The sequence below is a fragment of the Falco peregrinus genome, chromosome 2, assembly GCF_023634155.1.
Source record: "Falco peregrinus isolate bFalPer1 chromosome 2, bFalPer1.pri, whole genome shotgun sequence".
NCBI classification, from domain to species: domain Eukaryota; kingdom Metazoa; phylum Chordata; class Aves; order Falconiformes; family Falconidae; genus Falco; species Falco peregrinus.
The window spans coordinates 24650835-24670200 of NC_073722.1; the positions used below are offsets into that span (position 1 = coordinate 24650835).

The window sequence follows — 19366 nt, forward strand, 5'->3', positions numbered from 1 at the left end:
TTGGGTTGATATTCCTGGAGAGGGTGATGCTGATGTCTGTGTGTCTTATTGAGTAGAAGACAATGCTCTTGTTCCCTTAAAACTCAGTCAAGTGTGAACAGATTAGTTTCCATAAGAGCAAACGAGGCAAGGTCCAGCAACTTCTGCCATTTCTGTAGAAGGGTGCACACTCAGTAAATAATCACCATTTATTGCCATTTATATTTTGTCCATGTTTTGCATTTTAAAAGTAGATATTGTCCAGCTATAGTTGGACATGAAAATCCCAAAATACATCAAGCATGCTCTTTTATCTGCCTGCAGCGAAGCTGTTTTGTCACACATGCCAAAGGTATTTGTAGAGCCTGTTAAATACGGATTTTTTTACTCGCTGGTGACATCTGGTGAACTTGGGGTCTCACCTCATGACTGCTGGATGAAGTAGCCTTGTTTGGTTTGTGTCTGGCTTAAGAAAACAGTTACTTGAAAGAGGGTCTTCTTGTTTATCTAGGAGTGTCTGCCTCATTGGAGAAAGAAAAACCAGCCACCCTGCATTGTCCTGGAGGATGTCAGCACTGTCCTCTAGCCATGCTCTGCTGTGTTGGTGTGAAGAGCCCTACAAGCATGTATCTTTACTGTCAAAGATGCAGGAGATGTTCAAGGAGTTCTCAAATCCTTTAAAGTGGCCTTCAAAAACACTCTCCTCCCCTTGTCAAACATCAAATACAAGATAGTGTCATTAAAGTCTGGGCCTCACAAGTAAGAAGGGGGTTGCTGGTTATCCTAACGATGAATTGTGTGGGACGAGCACATCTTGGTGTGCAGCTGCCGGAGAGGGCAGAAGATGGTCTTCACTTCGCCTCGGGTGTATAGGCACACAGCATAACTACTCATTTCCTTGCAGCAGTGCTAATAGAAAGGGTCATTCAGTAGAACTCACTTCTCTCCTGTGTCTACTGTAGGGCGTGCTGGAGAGCTTTCTGGGCACAGCAGTCACCGGAGCGATATTTTGCCTTTTTGCTGGTCAGCCACTCACAATTTTGAGCAGCACGGGACCTGTCCTTGTCTTTGAACGGCTTCTCTTTAATTTCAGCAAGTAAGTACAAGGGTGGAGGAGGGAGGAGGGGAGGAATGTCTCACACTAATGAAATACTAGCTAGGGAATGAGATGGCTAGCAGTGGGGAAGGAGGGGATTTAGTGCATGAAATGAAACATGGCTTTATTCCTTGTTGAGATGGCAGTGCAATCACATTGGGGATTTTCACAGGCACGCGTGTCCCAGAGCACTGCCCGGTGTGTGAGTGCCTTGGGGCCTCTTGGAAATTCTTGGCCAAGTCTGTCCCCACCGAGGAGTTTGCACTAGTTACAGGCAGTGTGCTGTTGCTGCATGTGTTTCCCTGGCTGCTGTGTATTTCCCATAGGAGCAAAGAAAGGAAGCCAGCTCTTGGTGATTTCACTAACAAAATCCTGCAGGCCTCAAGGTTACCAAAAATTTGTCCTTAAATCGGTACTCATTTAAAATAGTTGCTATTAGAAAAGCAAAACTACCTCTGATAGAAATAGCTGCCTATCTCTGTCTGTCCCCAGAGTTCCTCGCTGGAGCTCTGCTGCATTAAATGCTCTGGGGGTTGTTTTTCCTTTTAACTGGTATGAAGAGCTTCTGCTCCCTCCCCAGCGTGTTAATGCTGGTGCAGTGATGATAGCTGACAGCCAGAGTTAAGGGGAGCCCATTTGGTTAGGTGTTCTCATTGACTGTTCCCACATCTGCAATGCTGGCAAAATATAATGAGAATCCCTAAAGGAATCGGCATATTGATCAGTGATTGTACATGTATACTCACCAGTGATTGCACGTGCAATTGCACATGCTGTTCATGGATGATTTTGTGCCTATTCGTGGATGATTTTACATGCCTATTCATGGATGATTTTACATGTAGGACTACTGATACTTTGGATGGTGTTTTGCAAGATCATTTTTGGTTTTCCAGAAAACGCCCTGAATCACTTGTAGCCCTCCCTTCTCCCATCAGGGAGTGCTCACAGCATTGCAAGTTGTGAAAGACTTGTGTTTCAGGACACAAAACGGAGAGCTTCTGGAGTTCAGGCATTACTAGGTTTTCTTTCAAAACCAGTCACCTGCGATGTGGAACAGGTCTTTGGCTGTCAGTGGTCATCTTTAGAAAAGGTCTATTGAATTGTTAAGCTGAACATGGCTGCAGGTTGTAATAAGGCAGGAGACATGGTATATGGTTGCTTAATTGTGTCTCCTTCCTCATTATGTTTAATATCTGTGGGTAGATACTCAGAATGAATTGAGAGCATAATAACCATGCCTTTCCTGTGAATAGCCTGCATGTTGGAGAAGTCTTTTGAGGTACAGAGCTTCTGCGACGGCGGGCAGTTATTACATTTACACGTGATCCCACATACACAGTGATACACTGGATTCTCTTGGAGCGAGATAATTTCATTTGGTTACTTAACTCCCTTGATAATACTTGAGGCAGTGTGAGCCGTGTCTGTGAAACCAGTGCAGGGCAGGATGAAAAGGGCAGGGTCCGATTCTCCACCTGCGTTGTCAAAGTTGGTGTTATTTTACAATACTGTTGGGTTTGAAGCCTGAATGGCTTTGCAGCATTCTCTGACTGCTGTTAGCCAGGGAGGAGTTCATCTTGGAGTTGAGGATGCCGGGAAGAGACAACATGCACCTTCAAATGCAATGCAGTGCCCTCCTGCTTGACCCTGGGACTGCTGCTCTGCTCGGCACCAGCTGCTCAGTCCTGCCGAAGAGGGACAGAGGAGATGGACTTCAAGCTTGTCTCTTCTCTGCGTTGGAGCGTAGGCAGGGAGGGATGGAGGCTAGAAAAGATGGGCAGAAAATTAGCCTAGCCCAGGGAGGGAAATGGGAAACTGCCGACTGGTGAGAGCTCTGCAGCAGGGCAAGAGGGGGGCACCATTCTTCTCTTTCTTTGATTGGAATAAATGAATAGGATCAGGAATAGACATGCTATAGCTGTTTGCATCTGGCGGGCAGGTCAAAGCCCAGGCGCAGCACGTGGAAGGGAAAAGGCAAGATGGAAAAACACTTTGTACGCTTTTGGGAGGGAGAAAGTGGTTATTTTTAACCCAAGGAGGGGGTGGTGGTTATAAAAGCTTTTGTCCTGACAATGTGCTGGAGCAGAATGGCAGGATTTTTTCGAGGGAGTCTTTCTCACAAGGAAATTGGAATCAAGCACTGTGATTTTTCAATAATACATTTGTGGTTGTTCATATTCACAACATGCTGTTCCCTGCTGGGAGCAAAATTAGAAAGACTTCCCATCTACTGATTCATTTAAAGTTTGACTCTGTGTGCGTGTGTGTATGTGTATGGAGAGATATCTAAAAAAGCCTCGTGTACCCAGCTGTGCATCTAGCTTTGGGTGCCTGCAGGGGTGACGTTGGCCGCGTTGCCAGTAGAGTGGGTCAATGCTGCAGGACACCCTGGGTCAACTCACATGCTGGCTGGTGAGCTTTGCTCCCGTGCAGAGTATCTCTGATGCCCGCTGTGAAATGAGTCTGGGTTTCCGAGCTGGAAGCAGTGGGAAGCAGGGCACCAGGCTCCCCAGGAAAGCAGGACCCCAGCCCTTCTGCCTTCCAGCTGCAAACACGGACTGTTGGGAAAGTTTCCCTTCCAGAGACCTCGGAAAGAAAATTAATCATGGCAAAAGTACTTAGCCTGTTGTATTGTGTATGTGAAATGTCCTGTACTTTTTCATTTGCTCTGTGAGCTTCAGAAATGCTGAAGGACTCAGAGGGGTAAACAAGAAATGTAGTTTAAAACCTTTTGAAGTTCTTCAATGGTGTACAGTCAGGGTGCCATCTGGACTTTTGCCAGCCACTTTCTTCATACTCGGTCAGATGGATGGCAGCTCCTGCTCGCCGAGGCACTGACTCCGGATATTTTAGAGAGCTGTCACTGGGGTCTTTTGTTATAATCCCTGACCCCACCCCCACCTCTACCCCCCGCCCTTCTCTTTTTCTAAGTCATCACTTTGTTTTTAATTTGCTTCTTACCCCTCTTCCAGGTCAAGATTCTCAGTGTCAGAAGGCTGCAGCCCTCCCTGAGATGTTTAGCTACAATAAGGAGAAGGCTTTGCAGAGGCTGGGTTTGAAGGCAGATGCCCAACCCCGAGCCTACCTGACATCCAACCCAGGATCCTTACAGAAACACTCGCCACTGCCCAGCCGCAAGCCTTTAACTGGCACGCTGCCTGGCCTGCAGCCTTTTCTCCCGTTTTATAATCACAAGGCTGTAGTTCCCCCTGTTGAGGTGCTCTTTTGTTCCTTACTCCGCAGTTTTATACCACGTTCTAGAAAATGGCCCTCGAGCCCTGCTGCTGGCCAGGATTTCTGCTGGTGGTGGGCTGCTTGGGGTGCACCGTGCAGGTTCGCTGCAAAGTTCGCCTCCTGTGGGTGAATGCTGACAAAGGGTAGAGGTGTGTGACAGCATGCTGTGTCTCCCGGGAAATCGTGTAAAACCAGGTACATGGGAGATGCAAAGACATTTTTCACTATTACTACACAAGGTTTGAGAAAGTCCATCTGCAGTGGGGACTTGAATAATTGGTGGGACCAGCCTCTGAAGGCAGCCAGGTTTGGCAGGTTGCAAGCATGCGACCAAGTGTTTTGCTACTGAGCTAAAACCACCCTGGTACTGGGAGCGAAGCCTTCTCCGAGGCATGCACGGTTCTCTGGAGCAGCCTGTCATCTCGCTGCAAACAGGCATGGAGGGTTGTGCTGCAGGGCAGTCCAGCGATCTCCTGCTCCCTTGTGCCCTGGAGAGGGACTTGCAGATGCTTTTCTGCTATTATGTTTTAGAGCTGTGGGTGGTTAATCTGGTGTAGCCTGCATTCCTGAGGCATCCTGAAGACAGCTTTTGCTGCTTTTTATTTAAAGGCAGGCTTGTGGGGAGAGACGTTGTTTTTCTTACAACACTTGATGTAGTTGGGGGAAGGAAGGGATAAATGCCTGGGCTCTGTCCCCTTCCCCAGAGCTTTCCCATGCTATTGGAGACTTTGTTCTGAGACTTTCCACAGGAACTGCCCTTCCTCCTCTGTCCTTCAACACTGCAGGGCTCCTGGCTTCCGGGGATGACCAGCTGACTGGGGCTGCCAGCCCCACTGCCTCCCGGTGCCTTCCCCAGAGTAGGCAATAACCTCCCTGGCAGGTCCTTATCTGCTCTAGTGTTTGCTTTTCGCATTTGTTTGGTCCTAAAAACCTGCCTTTGGACTCTGCGCCATCAGGGCGCAGCAGCCTTGAGCAACAAATAAGGGTCAAACAAACTTCCCAGGAAGGGATGATGTGGTTTGCTCCATCGTTTGTAGCCTGCCATGTCCTGGCGCCAGGGTTTGTTGTCTTCTGCTTTGTACTTCTTGCTCTTCTCCTCCTCCTGATATTTTGATTTCTACAGGTAGTTCAAGGGCCTGGGAGGTAGAAGTGTAGGCTCTGGAGTGTGAAGCTTGGCAGGAGGTGGTTTTCTGAGGGAGATTTGTAAACTGTGGTTACATCTTCAGCTGGTGGAAAGCTGTTGGCGTCAAGCTGCTCTGGCCTGGACAGCTGGATGTTTGGGCCTTTACAGCTCTGTGAACGCTTGCCAAGGGAGGATTTTTACTGGGAAGCCTAGAAAGAGCTTGAATTCACTGGTAGCATTTATTAGTCAAGATGTAAGCAAGACTGATCACTTTTGCATGCTTTTCTGCCACCTTGGCTGTTAAACTGCACCACATACATGGAGTTGGCTGGCTGGAAACAGACAGCGTAGCTCTTAGGAACACTCTCATTGAGTCTAAATGAGCAACAGGTCTCAGGGGCTGTGCGTTCACCACTTCTCACTGGAAGTCACCATCCTGTGTGGATTCATCTAACCCCAATTATTTTCCCTTCCTGCCATCCCTGTCTTGTTGCAGAGACAATGATTTTGACTACCTGGAGTTCCGTCTCTGGATCGGCCTTTGGTCAGCCTTCCAGTGTCTCATTCTTGTCGCTACTGATGCCAGCTTCCTGGTCAAGTACTTCACCCGCTTCACTGAAGAAGGTTTTTCCTCCCTTATTAGCTTCATCTTCATTTATGATGCTTTCAAGAAGATGATCAAGCTGGCAGATCATTACCCGATCAACTCTGAGTTCAAGGTGGACTATATCACGCATTACTCTTGTGCCTGTGAACCATTAGATCCAGGTAAGAGCATGTTTAACTAGCTCTCCAGTTCACAGATCGGAGATTGCATTGGCTCTGTCTCTTTATTGTGCTGCAGTCCAGATAATTCTTCTTTCATACTTCTTTACCAGTTGTCTTCAGATAACCTATCTTTGCCTTATTTTGAAGCTGAGGGGTGGATTTCACCCTGCGTGCCAAGTGGAATGTCTTCATAGCCAGCCTTCCTGGGACTGCTCATGTGAGCATTGTTACCAGTGGAGAAGCTGTCTCTGTACACACCTCCTTGCATCCCTGTGGCTGTTAATTCTGAATGACACGCGTCTGAGAAGTCTGTGAAGGGGCAGAAGTGGTGGCCAGGTCACTGCCATGGTGCTCAGGTCATGCCTGTATCTGCTGTGCCATTTGCTCAAGTGCAGGAGCTGGATTTCTTCAGGCTGTTACCCAAACACAGGTGGTTTTCCACCTCATGGCTGCGTGTATGAGTGGAAAAGAGCAAAATTTCCTCCCTAGAGTGGAAGTATATCCAACAGTTCAGCCTATCACTAGACGGTGGGCTGCAAGGCAGGTACAGCCAGCATACATACAGATCCGGCAACACAACCAGGAGTAAAAGGTTACAAAACTGAAATACAAACAGAAGTATGTTGGCTCATACCATTAGGGAAGCTGTGACCACTCCTAGGATCCTTCAAACAATGAGGAGTGAGTAAGAAACTTGGTTTGTGCTTAAAGTAAACTTCAGGTTACCTCGACAATATCAAACAGGCAAAGCTTCCAGCTGCTGCTTGCTGCCTCTGTGCAAAAGGTGTCGGGAAGTGGATCCCTCAGAGCTGTGTGCTTAGGTGAGTTGCTAAACGTAGGATCTCTGCAAGCACTCAGATGTTGCTGTAGTTCTGCTTCCAGCTGAATTGCAGGGTGTTTTCTTCTTTGAAGTTAGGACAATGGGGAATGGTCAGTGCCAAATGGAAAGTCTCCACTTCCCATGGAAACACCTACGGCACAAACGCAGTGCCCAGGGTAGACACGATGGTACAGTGGGAATGAGCAGAGGAAAAGGAGCATGTGGCAGGAACTCATGTGTTATTTCCCAAGAGATCTGTGCCTGGAAGGACAATGCTGGTCTTTACCCTTGTAAGCAAGCAGGGGCAGGATCAGCATGCAGGGTCTGATAAAGTTCACAAACCCTTGCTGCCACGGTTCTTTTCATCTTATTTGCCTTCTCGACAGATGTTTATTTCAGAGGGTAAAGATGACCTTAGCATCATCGTCTCCAGATGCTTCTCCCTTCGTTTTTCAAGCAGCACTGAATAAACCTCGAATAAGAGGAGTGGCCAGGTGGTACTCGAGGCACTGACAGCCATCTGTCCAAGTGACCCTCTGGGACTCGGCTCCAGCCACACCAAGCTCTCCTGCACTGATCTGCCTGAGTCTGTGGCACCTCAGGCACAAAGGCCAGCACTTCAGAAGCTGCTGAAGCTGCCAGAGATTGGAAACAACAAATTGTGTGAGAACGGAGCCGCTAACAGAGCGATCCCATATTTAAAATCAATCCAGGACAAGCTGGAAAAATAATGTGTGGCTGTTGTGTGTAAAGCAGCAAGTGCTGGGGTTACGGGGTTGGCAGGGCAGGTGGCACTAGCTGCGTCCTTCGGCTGTTCTCATCCCTTGCTTGGTGCTGTGTCCTTCCACAGTGGGTTTGATATACAGAAGCAAGGAATTTTCCAGAGGAATGAGTGGCCTGTTAAATAGCTGCTAGGATGTCAGTCGTGACACTGACAGCATGGCCTTTCACAGGTCTGAAAGGTGGTGAGATGTACCGCTGTATAGCTGTGTCTCTGCATAAACCCAGGCAGCAAACCCGTAAGCAAATGACAGAACAGATTTCATTCCTGCTCCTTAATTAAATAGGTTTCCACATCAGCTTCCCATCACAGCTACAGAGGAGATTTTCTCTCTTATCACACAACAGTAAATCAGCAGTAAAGTAGTGAGCAACAGCTGGGGAAGAGGCTAAGCCGAACGCTTTTGCAAAGTGGCTGCGCAGCTCCTCTGGTTCACTTGTTTGTAAAGGTAGTGCCTTGCTCTGCATACATGGTTACAGCCATGCCACGGGATCAGTCTGTAGTATTTTGCTTGCTAAACGTAAGCGGCCTTATTCCCCATGTCCTGCATTTTCTTAAAGCCCTGTATAAGGTAGCAAAGTAGAGGTGGAGTATCATCCCTGCATTGCCGGGATATTTGCTAGCTGCTCAGCACAGTGTCGCTGACCGGGGGGGGGGGGGGTGGGGGGGGGTGGGGGGGGGGGTGGGGGGGGGCGGGCCTTGGAGACAGGAGGAGTTGTGCACCCACAGCCAGGTGGGCTCTTTGTCCTTCGGGATGAATGCCCCGAGGATGGCACAGCATAAGATAAGCGAGGAGATCAAAACTTAACCCAGAGCAAGCTGCAATCCCGGCAGTGTAGTGAAAGTCATTAAAACAAAGCTCAGGGCTGTAAGGTCTGGCGGCAGCAGGTTTTGTAAGCAGGCACCGAGAGAGCGTTAGAGCATCAATTAGCCTTTGTGCTAATGTTTCCTTCCTGAAAGTTTGCGAGCTTCCTCTCATGCATCAGAAAATGGAATAAAAATGCAGATGGCGCATGAGCAAAAAGGGATGCCTGGTTCCAGGAGAGAAGGTGTAATGCAGTAGCAGATGCTTTCTTCCCGGTGATTTTCCTCTCGTGCAGATATCTGCTGCTGCTGCTGGGGTATTGTAAGCTGTGGGTGATGAGCTGTCAGGGGTCGTGCTGGAGAGGGAGGCATATTTATCTGCTTTTTTCCAAGGTAAATGCAGGCAAAGCTTTATTGGTTGCTGTCACGCCATAGGTGAAGCTGACTTTTCTTCCCCTATACTCTGATGCAGGCATTTTACTGTTGGTTTTAATCTCTGCGTCATTAAGATCTGGCCCCAGAGCTTTTGCAGCAGCCCTTAGCTTGCACTGCTGACTTTCTGCAGGAGGTTCTGCTCTCAGAAAGCTGGGGAGCAGCGTCTCGCCACCCCTACCACGCTTTCCACAGGACCTTAAGATAATGTCTTTGAAATCACCAACAGGATTTCTGTGTGCCCTGGCAATAATTACTTCGTGTGTCCCGCGGGGACCTCCCTTTGATCCTTGCGCCTCCAGCCTGTGTCTCTGAGCAAACACGCACCGTTTCATAACATGGGTCAAGAAGTTCAAAGGCAAAACCAGCAGCCCAACACACTCCAGCCACTTTCAGGAGCAATAGCATCCATGTAACAACTCTTTAGCCAAAAGCAAAGTGTCGGGACGGTGTGCGTGAATGCTGAGGGGGCTCAACAGCTGCAGCGCGGGGACTGGGGATCTAGAAGATCATGGCTTGCTGCTCTCTGTGCTGTGCAATTTTGAGTACTGACGTGACAGTGTGAAGACCCTTGTTGAACTGGCTGCCTTGCATGCTTCCGCTCAGGGGGGACAAGCTGCTCCATCCAAAATGCCTTGTACCTCGTCTGTCAAGCCTACCAAGAAGGTTTGGATGTAATTGAAAATGCTGGAAAAAGAGCATTAAGCACTTTAAGAGAAACATTTATTATCTCTTCTCAGACTTGACATCTCAAGAAAAGGACTGCATCACTTTACAGGCTCAGCTTCGTCCTGGCAGCGTGGCTTGCAGCTTGGCACGGTTTTTTGCACTCGGGGGTTGCCCTCAGGGTTAAGGAGCAGGATGTCCTACTCCTTTAGACCCCAGTGTGATTCCAGTAGCGTAAAAGACAAATGCACTTAACTCATTCTCCAGCCAAACAAATGGGAGCTATGCAATATTGTAATACAACTTAAATATTCTTATCAGACATAAAAGTACATGCAAAACTAAATAAAACATGAGGCTATAGTTGCCAAGCCTATTTGCAGGAAGGATTGTATTTCTGAATGAAATTTCAAACAAATGATTACTAAAGCCATAAAAACAAAAGGAAAATGTGTATCATCACATCACAGTGAATGCTGCCCCTTTTTTTCAAAGAAATGATCTGTATCCTATTGAATGCTGCCCCTTTTTTCAAAGAAATGATCTGTATCCTATTGATTTCAATTGATCATTATATTTTTTAAAAAAATTTCAAAAACTGTGTTTGTGCTGTATTCCAAAATGCATTTTGCTTTTCTGGATATCTTTGGGGTTGTGCACTAATTTAAAATTAATAATTAGGAATGTTCTGTGCATGTTTATTTTAATCCAGAAATCATTAGAAAAATATTCCAAAGCCATGAAATATTAAACTGTCTATTTTACTATTATTTTTTTTACAGTGAACTCCAAAAAAACACCCAGTTAGGTTTGAATTCTGTTTCACTTAGCCTTTTGTTTCCATTTTTAAGTGATTAATGATTGATGCTTTTGAGTCCCTATGAAACAATACTTTTGACTCGCTTTTCTTGAGCAAAGAGATTGCAAACAGGTTGACAGAGTTAACAAATGATTTAATAATTGAAATTTGCTTTCCTTCCTAGCTGCTTCAGCACCATGCTCATGGTATTCTTTTTTCTTTCTTCTCTGGCAGTTAATAGCTCGTTATTTAATGGGACAACGGTGCTGTCAGCCGATGAGCTGTTCTATTCCTCTACAGAGATGGTAAGTGCCCTTTGTGAGGGCAAGGATTATGTGGTCTTTGAAGTCTCTAAGTGCCATGCATTTTCTGCCATGCCAATAGATCAGGAATTGATTGCCTGAAGAAAACCCGCATGCTGACAGTCCCTTTTTTTTGGCATGCTCACTTGATCCCCCAGGGATTTCTCATAGTACTGTATACAGAATAATGCATGCACAATTTGATAATATTAGTTATTTCCTAATAGCAGCCACTTTCTTGCAGTCTGATCTCTGTCTGTTGGCAGGATTCAAGTCGTTCTCCCAGGGCAGTAGCCAGATCCTTGTGTCCAGGGCCATAATGGTAGGAGTGTTGCGGCCACCCTTTCCTTTGGAAGGTCCTGTTTCCATCCCGTTCTTTGGCTTTTTGTAGCTACCCCTGGCTTTTCACTCTGGTGGTGAGCTCTGGACAATGAGGAGAAAGAAATGGAGCTTGGTGGGGTCAGATACATCTGTGTTTGAGGCAGGGGAAGTAAGTTGAGACACAGAATAACAAGTTTCTGCTGAAGAATGCAGGTCCTACCTGTCTGCGTGCCTTTTCATGTGGTGGCCACTCTTGTGCAGCATCAAGTGGCTCAGCAGAAAGGGAATGCTTTCTGAGCTGGGCATGCTGTCTTCGGGTGCTAGGATGTGAACCCGAAGGCAAGAGCACCACCCAAGGTCCCCCAAGGGGCTTGGTCACAGGATAAAGACACAGACAGAGAAGTGAGGTCTCCTGATGGCCAGGCTGCACCTTGCATGCCATTTACTGCTCCTTGCCTTCTCCCCTGCCCCACCTCCATCAGCCAGCTGCCATCCCTGAGCATCTGAGCTGGCTGCCTCTGGAAGGGCTGGAAGTTACAGCCTCCTTGTTCAGCTGCCAGCCACAGAAAATAATGCTTGGAGAAGGGATGAGCAGCCCCTGGCTCCGATATGATGCCAGCCATCAGGAGAAGGGCACCGTTGCCGTTTGTGTTTGGTTAACAAGAACTGCTCTTCTCGGGGTTTGCGGGTCTGGCATTTGATTGTCAGTCTCAGGATAGGGGAGGCATGCCTAATAGGAAGGCAAAGGACTGAACTGAGGCAGGGAGACATGAAAACAACCAACAACTTGGGTTTCCAGGCTGTCCTTTCCTGGAACAGTCATCTCGGCATCTTAGCCCTCTTCCCCCAACACCCTACTTTGCAACACCCTTCCTGCAGTGCGGTGGCGCTGGAGGGGACTCCACCAGTCCTGACTCTGTCTCTTTGCCTGATTTTGGAAAGAGCCGTGGGGGGGCATGCTCTCCCTCTGGAATGCTCTGCCTTAGCACTGATCCTAGCTAGGGGAGCCAGCCTGGGATGCAGAACTCTCTTGCCAAGCCCCTTTTTTGGATGCCTTAGAGTTTCAAAGCAAAACAAATGTCTGGGGACATGTGACAAGGATTTTGGGAATGGGAAGAGCCATCCCAGTACAAATCCTTCCAGGCAGTAGGCAGAGGGATGAAGAAAGATCACATTGTGGGGTCCCCCAAAGAAGAGAGATCCCTTCTTTCTGTTCTCTGGTACCCCAAGTGGTAATCTTACCTATTGAAGCCTCTCCAGTGCTTATTTCTGTAGACATAAAATGGCAAAATGTAAAAGATGCCCCCAAAGACTTGGTTTTTGGTTTATCTCCCTGCCTTGAAAGCCACGTTCACTCTCTGCCCTCTGTTGCCATCCTGAAGTTAGCCATCAGGGCGGATCTGCAGAAATCCAGGGACAGCACTGCTTGACGGTGCTGAGAGAGCAAATGTGGCAGCACCTTGCCAAAGAACAGCACAGAGGTGAGGAGGTGGTTGTTGGTTTTTCTCTCACCACCACCATCAGTGTTGGCGAAATCGTGCCTCAGTTCAGCTCCTGGGGTTCACGTTTGCTGAGGAAGCAGGTTTAAGTTTGGTGTTGCTGGCAGTGCACAAGCAGCACAGAGCAGATGTAGAGGCGAGCTCGGGCCACTCCAGCTTCTGCATGAGGTTTCCAATATTGCCTTTCCACTGGGGAAAATGCAGAGCACGTCTGGCAGACCACAGCAGAGGTCAAAGGATCTCTGTCTTCTTTCCAAGGCCCAGACTGTTTTCCGTTCTCGAGTAATGTCATCCTCTGTCCAGGTTAAAATCCGTTCTGTCTGTGCACAAGCACAGGGGGGTTGAGCCTCCGCATCACACCTGCCTTTTCCTCCTGGTATTTTTTTCTGATGCTCTGTCCCCATTCCTGTCCTAGCATATGTGTCTTATGCACAGCTTTATGGAGATCACAGAATCATCAGGTCTGGGTTGGAAGGGACCTTAAAGATCATCTAGTTCCAACATTCTCTGTTTTTCTGCAGTACAACACCACCATTGACTGGCCATCTCTGACAATGAAGGAGTGCTTGAAATACGGAGGACAACTTGTGGGCAACAACTGTGAATATGTCCCTGACATCACCCTCATGTCTTTCATCCTGTTTTTCGGCACTTACACCTGCTCCATGGCCCTGAAGAAATTCAAGACCAGTCGCTATTTTCCAACCACTGTAAGTATCTCCTTTCACCCTAGCAGTCTGTTTCTCAGCTCTTTCAGCATGCAAAGATCAACCTTCCTTTTGGTATCAGTCAGACACACACACGGGGAGAAATGCTTTGCAGGGAAGCCAGGTTGCATTGGTTCAGATAAAAGCATGGAACTGGTTAACCAGGGTATGTCTGGGATTGCTTAGCTGTCACACAGTGTTTCTGGAGGACATGGGTAATGCACCAGAAGAGCCAAAATGAGCCATAATCTGTCCCGGGGATGTGGCAGTGATCTTAAAGGTGCTGAAGACAACACTTCCCAGCCAAGATAGACAGTGATGTAGCCTATGAGCCTTAAGATATCAGAGAGGTCCTTAAGGCGTATATAGTTTCAGCTGGCCATTTTCAGTGTCAGATGCACAGCTTAACGTGATTTTCTGACTCTGAAGTAGGATGCGTGGCTGTTCTACAGAAAGCAAATGACCAAAAGGGGCTGTTAGTCATTATGTCAGAAGTCTCCCCGTGTATAGGCAGAGGGAGTATTTGGGGAGGACAAAAGAAGCCCTTTGCTTTGTCACTTGGGTAACCAAGCTGTCCATATAGAACAGAAGAACAGAGGTGCATCTTTTTATGTTACCATGTTTGAAATACTCAGAAATCAATGGAAAAATGTTGCACTCACCTACAGTCCATGCCTGGTCTACCGTTACAGTAGGGACCTAAAGCAGAAATCCCTTTCTTTTCTGAGGATCAGATGCAAAATAAGGGTGACCTGAAAAACCTCTGCATTGATTTAAGCAAGATTTTGCTCAGACTTGCAAACAACTTGTGTGCACCTCTCAGGTGCACCTGCTTGTTTTGTCTCCCCAGCTAAAGTTACCAGGGCACGCGTGCGAGCTGGCAGTTTCCGTGTGTACCAAAGCCATGTTTCTCCCTGAGACCTGCCCCCCTGTTTTTGGCATTCTAACACACGGGGATTTGTCCCATGTGGATGTTTACTGTTCTGCAGTGTTACAGTTGAACCTCTAGAATTTTTTAATAAAAAGAAACAAATTCCATCTGGGCTGGAATGCAGCTCAATTTATCTGTAACCATGTGAACCCAGGAAACCTGGAAGGAACAAAAGCTCTGAAAAGATCACACAGTTACAGACAAGCGCTGTGGGTCCTGCCCAGTTAAATTTTGGGGTCTGACCAGTGGCAGCTTGAAGTTGTCATATTCCAGTGACTTCAGGAGAGTTGCACTCTTAGGGCATGTTGAGGATTAGCTGAGAAGCCTAGTTTGTTTTCTCATCTGTTTAGGTCGAGTAATTACTTGAATAGAAAACAATGTAATCTCTGCCAGTCATCCAGAACAACTCATCTGTTGTGGAAGTCTGGGGTTTCCCATCTTCTAAAGGGAAATTTGTGACTGTTTCCATTGTTGGGTGTAAAATACCATTCCTTCCCTTTTCCATTTATTTTTTTGATTTGCATTGCAAAATCAGTCATATTACAAGAATGGGATCTGGGGATAACACAGTACTTTTTGTTAAAGGCACATGCCTTAGGAATCCTGTGATAACACAAGAAGCTCAACTCATGTCAGAGAAGCAGTCTCAGGCCCTGCATAGAAAAAGGTGAATATGTGGACCCTAAAGAATCAGAGATCAGAAGGCAAATAGAAGGAGACAATATTTTATACATCAAAAAAAGTCACTGGGTTTTTTTAGGTTTATTTGTAAATGTTCTATGTCTGTTAACATTGGAAGCTGATCCTGAAGTCTCTTCAGACACTGTTGCAGAGGAACTAGGTCTCCATAGCAGTGGTTGTTGGCCACTGTCAAGCATAAGGTCAATGAGACTGCCTTGAAGAATTCACGTGGGAGTTCCTTACAAAAGCAGTTTTCTTTTTCCTTAGGCTTGCTTTCATACTTCCATTTAGGCTTAATTGTTTGGCTTTCAGACAACTCAATAAAGTACCAAGGCACATTCAGGCAAATGGTGCCCGCCATGACAATGCGCATCTTTGTTTCTATGAAAGAAGAAACCATGATCTTGTATTGCCACCAAATGCAAGCCCAGAGTATCACATAGATGCTAAAGCATGAGTGAAATGACGTTTCTTAGTGCTAACTACTGTTATGATATCAACTTATGTTTCAGGCCCGGAAGCTCATCAGTGACTTTGCCATTATCTTGTCCATTTTGATTTTCTGTGGAATAGATGCCCTGGTAGGTGTGGACACACCAAAACTAATTGTGCCAAGTGAATTCAAGGTATGTCATTGTCAGCTTGTTTGGTGGCCTTTGGATGAGGTTCCCTTTTCCACCCATCTGCCCTGTATAAACTGACTTGCCTTCAAAACAGGAAAGTAGTCAGCTATCTGGAAAGGACTCTTTTACTCAGATGATATCCTTTTTGTTAGTGTTATTTTGGGTGGCTGATTTATCTCCTAAATCCTGCCTCTGTACTTTGAACCTTTTGTTGCTGTTATTGGGAAGGATGAAATTGTTGCAAACCTCAAGTGTCTCCCGGTAGCCCCATTGCTGGAAGTACAGGTGTGTTTAGGATGTTGTCAACCCTATATCGCAGCTCTAATGCAAGCTTTCTTTTCCTTGCCCTTAAAAGCCAACCAGTCCCGAGAGAGGTTGGTTTATCCCACCTTTTGGAGGGAACCCGTGGTGGGTGTACCTGGCAGCAGCCATCCCTGCACTGCTGGTGACTATCCTCATCTTCATGGACCAGCAAATCACAGCTGTCATCGTCAACAGGAAGGAGCACAAGCTCAAGGTGGGTGTGCTTGGTGTCTTGCATGTGTGCAGAGAGCTGCCCGGTACTTTTTCTCTGCTAGAGGCGGAAGAGGGCCTGTGGCAGTGTTGAACGTACATGCCACCTCAGAAACGTCATTGCTGGTGTTTAACAATATTTATTTTGTTAGCTAGTGTAGAGTTTTTGCCAGGAAAACCGCTGATTCAGTTGAAAATGCTGAGTATTGTGCAAACAGCATTTGCCTTCCTCCTAAAGGAAGAACCCTGTTCAGGGCCAACTCACCATGCCTCGGTCAGTAAGCACTTACTAATTTTGATTGGCTTCACCATTGTACGGCCTGAAACATTCCCATGTAAGAAGCTTTGGGATTGTTCCTCCCTTTTCTTTCACAAACAGGTCCCATGCCAGGAATAGTCAGATTTCACAAAACCAGCCAGCTACCCCTTCCCTTCTAGGACAAGGAAAGGACTCAGACCTGTCACATCCTACCCACCACTCATCTGGCATCCTACCCACTGCTCATCTGGCAAAGACGTGGGCAGAGCCAGAAGAAATTAGAGCAGCCCTCCTTTGAGAGGCAGAACTGTGATTTAAAGCCCCTTTTCATGTCAACATAAAGCCAAAGGTTTTTTAAAACCTTACAATATTTTGATCTTTCCTTTCAAGAGCTTCACTCTCCAGCTGTAAACATTTGAGAATGGCAAAGAAAACTTCTTAGTTTTATATATATATATATGTGTATATATAAATATATATATATATAGTTGAAGCTTGTCTTGTGAAGAATACAGATGTAAACAGTGTCTAACTGCAGCCTTAACCTGGCTGCCCCTGCAACTCTACTATGGTAGTAGTAGTGGCCTACCTTAGTGAAGGGCTGGATGAAGTTCATTTCAGGATCTACTGACCCTGACCCCGGAGGTGTCTTTTGCCTTGGTAATTCTGCAGGACTCTGCCACTGAAGACTTAGAAAAGGAAAGAGGGCATGCATCTGTCCGCAGTTATTTGTTTGCCTGCTTTACTTGTCCATCTGGCATACTCTGCTTTTCCAGTAAGAGATGAGAAATCATTAAATGGAGTCAGAAACTGGGGAGAAAAGCTGATGTTTGTCATTCTGGATGTTTGCTTGCATAGGGTAAACACGTACTGTCCATGCTGTCCAGCAAATATGATTATACATACTATCAAAACTGCTCATTCCTTTAAAACAAGTTCCCGGGTCTGATGTTAAGGAACACCTAGGAAGGATAGGATGCTTTCCAGTGAGGATGCTTGGTGGACATTCTTTCTGGCATTTTTTCAACAAGGCATTTGCAAAGATGATTTGGGCCAGCAGAAGGTTCTGATGGCTCGCTGCCTTACAGCTGGTGTGCACAGCTTCTGGGTTTTGGTAGTGCTGCTGCTTCCAAATGGCTGTTTGCTTCACAGACTCTAGTTCTCTAAAGAAACTAGTCCCAGACTCAAGTCCAGCTAACTCAAACGTCTCCTCTAGCATCAAATGGCTTGTAACATCTAATTTTCCTCCTACCAACTTCCTCGCTCAATGACATGGGCCTATTGTCTGTCATCTGCTGCTGTTTTTAAGGAGAGAAAGTTGCTTTGTGGTTGTGGTCAGCTTCCTTCCTACACTTGTGTCACAGACTGTAAGGGGATATGTTATGAAGCTGATGCATCAGCATGGAAAGGAAAACGATGGTGGCCAGAGTGGGTCTACCAGCTCATGCACAGATCTGCAGAGAGCGCGTGTATGTTTTGGGGAGCTCAGGCTTGCGGTGGGGAGAGACTGTGAGCTTGGAAGGGTCCTCTTTAGCCTGAGCTGGGACCTAATTTTAATTTGCACAGCAATGCGTTATTACATCCAAGCCAAAATCTCTCTCACCTTATCACAACGGGCAAAGTTTCTCTGGATCTAACAAACTCCTATTACTACATTTATCACATAAGATGATCACTGGCAGACGCTCCCAGCCATCAGCAGAACAAGGTCTCTTTGTGTCACAGCCATCCCTAAGTGGGCATGGCAGTTCGGTGTGGCTGTCGGCTGCTCTGAAGGTTTTGAGGTGCTGGGGCAATGGCAGGACCCCACCGGTAGTGGATATGGCCGGAGATGACCAAAGTATGACAGCTGTGTTGGCTGTACAGTGCTGTAAAATACAAGCAATAAACTGAAGAGATCTGGGACATACCAAGGGCATAGCCACAGTTGGATGTTATTTAAAGAAGACCTTTATATCTGCTGACATATAACAGTCTAGGATGCAGTAATGTTTTCAAAATAAACTTTCCAGACCAGCGCTGTGCAGTTTTTCATGCCTGTAGGGTTTTTCCTTTCCCTGCACGGTCAGTTGTATTGAGAAATATTACATTCCTGTAAAAGAAGACTCTCCTTTCCTGCTAATGGGACGTGTTTCAGGTGGTCTAACCTGTGAGAGTAAACCCTCAAAACCTGGGTAATGCTGAGTCATTATTTAGGTACCTGCTTCATCAGTTGATTGAGAGCTGTTGGAAGTGCAAACAGAGCTTTTACTTGAAAAAAAGAGGAGGATGTTTCACTCTGTATGGTCATTGTGGACATTAGACAACCAACATGCAATGTAAGACCATCCCAAGCCTGACCTGGAGGAGAAAGTCAAAGTAGCAGGGAATGGGGAAGGTTTGTTGTGTGCAGCAATGAGTGCTGGCTGATGGTCGTACAGGACTGGCTTACCACAAAAAAACCCACAACCCTCAGAACATTTTTTTTGCCATCTGGATCTGGGCAGATATAATCAATACTGTGCCCACACCTTCCTCGGGGGGAGGCTAATCATTTACATGGTCTCAGGTTTAGGTCTGTCTCCTGCACCTAACTAAGCAGACGTACCCTTTTTCTTAATGGAAGAATATATTCACTGTTTTCCCCCCTCCAAAGAAGAGGCCCCTCATCTCTTCAGGTTATAGGCACTGAACATGGCTATGCTATCAGCACGGGGTGTACTGTTTTAGTAACAAAATATAAACACTGCGGCAAAGTACTGTTTAATATAAAAAACTTATTTCCTGCTTCCTTTCTTATGGTTGTGAGCCCATGCTTTTGTTTAATTGGGGGTTCTCAAGTCTGATCCAGCTACTCTGCACCAAAAGACACCTCTGTACAAAAAATCTACTGTAGGCCAAAAGAAGGATGGGTTTTTTTCTGCTACTGCCTTGCTAAAGTACTGGCAGAGTGTCACCGAGTGCCTGTGCCGGTGCTGCCAGCCAGCCAAGGTAAGCAGCACACGTATGAGGAAAACAATGAGGACTATTCAGGACGAGTTGGGTT

General features: G+C 46.6%; 1 protein-coding gene across 10 annotated transcripts in view; it reads left to right on the forward strand.

Moving 5' to 3' along the window:
* SLC4A4 (solute carrier family 4 member 4) overlaps nucleotides 1–19366 on the forward strand; it is a 236799-nt gene that overhangs the window by 198180 nt on the left and 19253 nt on the right. For all 10 annotated transcript variants that reach the window (XM_055797669.1, XM_055797671.1, XM_055797668.1 and 7 more), the window contains 6 exons: nucleotides 942–1075; nucleotides 5932–6203; nucleotides 10740–10810; nucleotides 13149–13337; nucleotides 15459–15572; nucleotides 15925–16086. In XM_055797669.1, the coding sequence (XP_055653644.1) occupies nucleotides 942–1075; nucleotides 5932–6203; nucleotides 10740–10810; nucleotides 13149–13337; nucleotides 15459–15572; nucleotides 15925–16086 (942 nt within the window). The remainder of the gene's footprint in view (nucleotides 1–941; nucleotides 1076–5931; nucleotides 6204–10739; nucleotides 10811–13148; nucleotides 13338–15458; nucleotides 15573–15924; nucleotides 16087–19366) is intronic.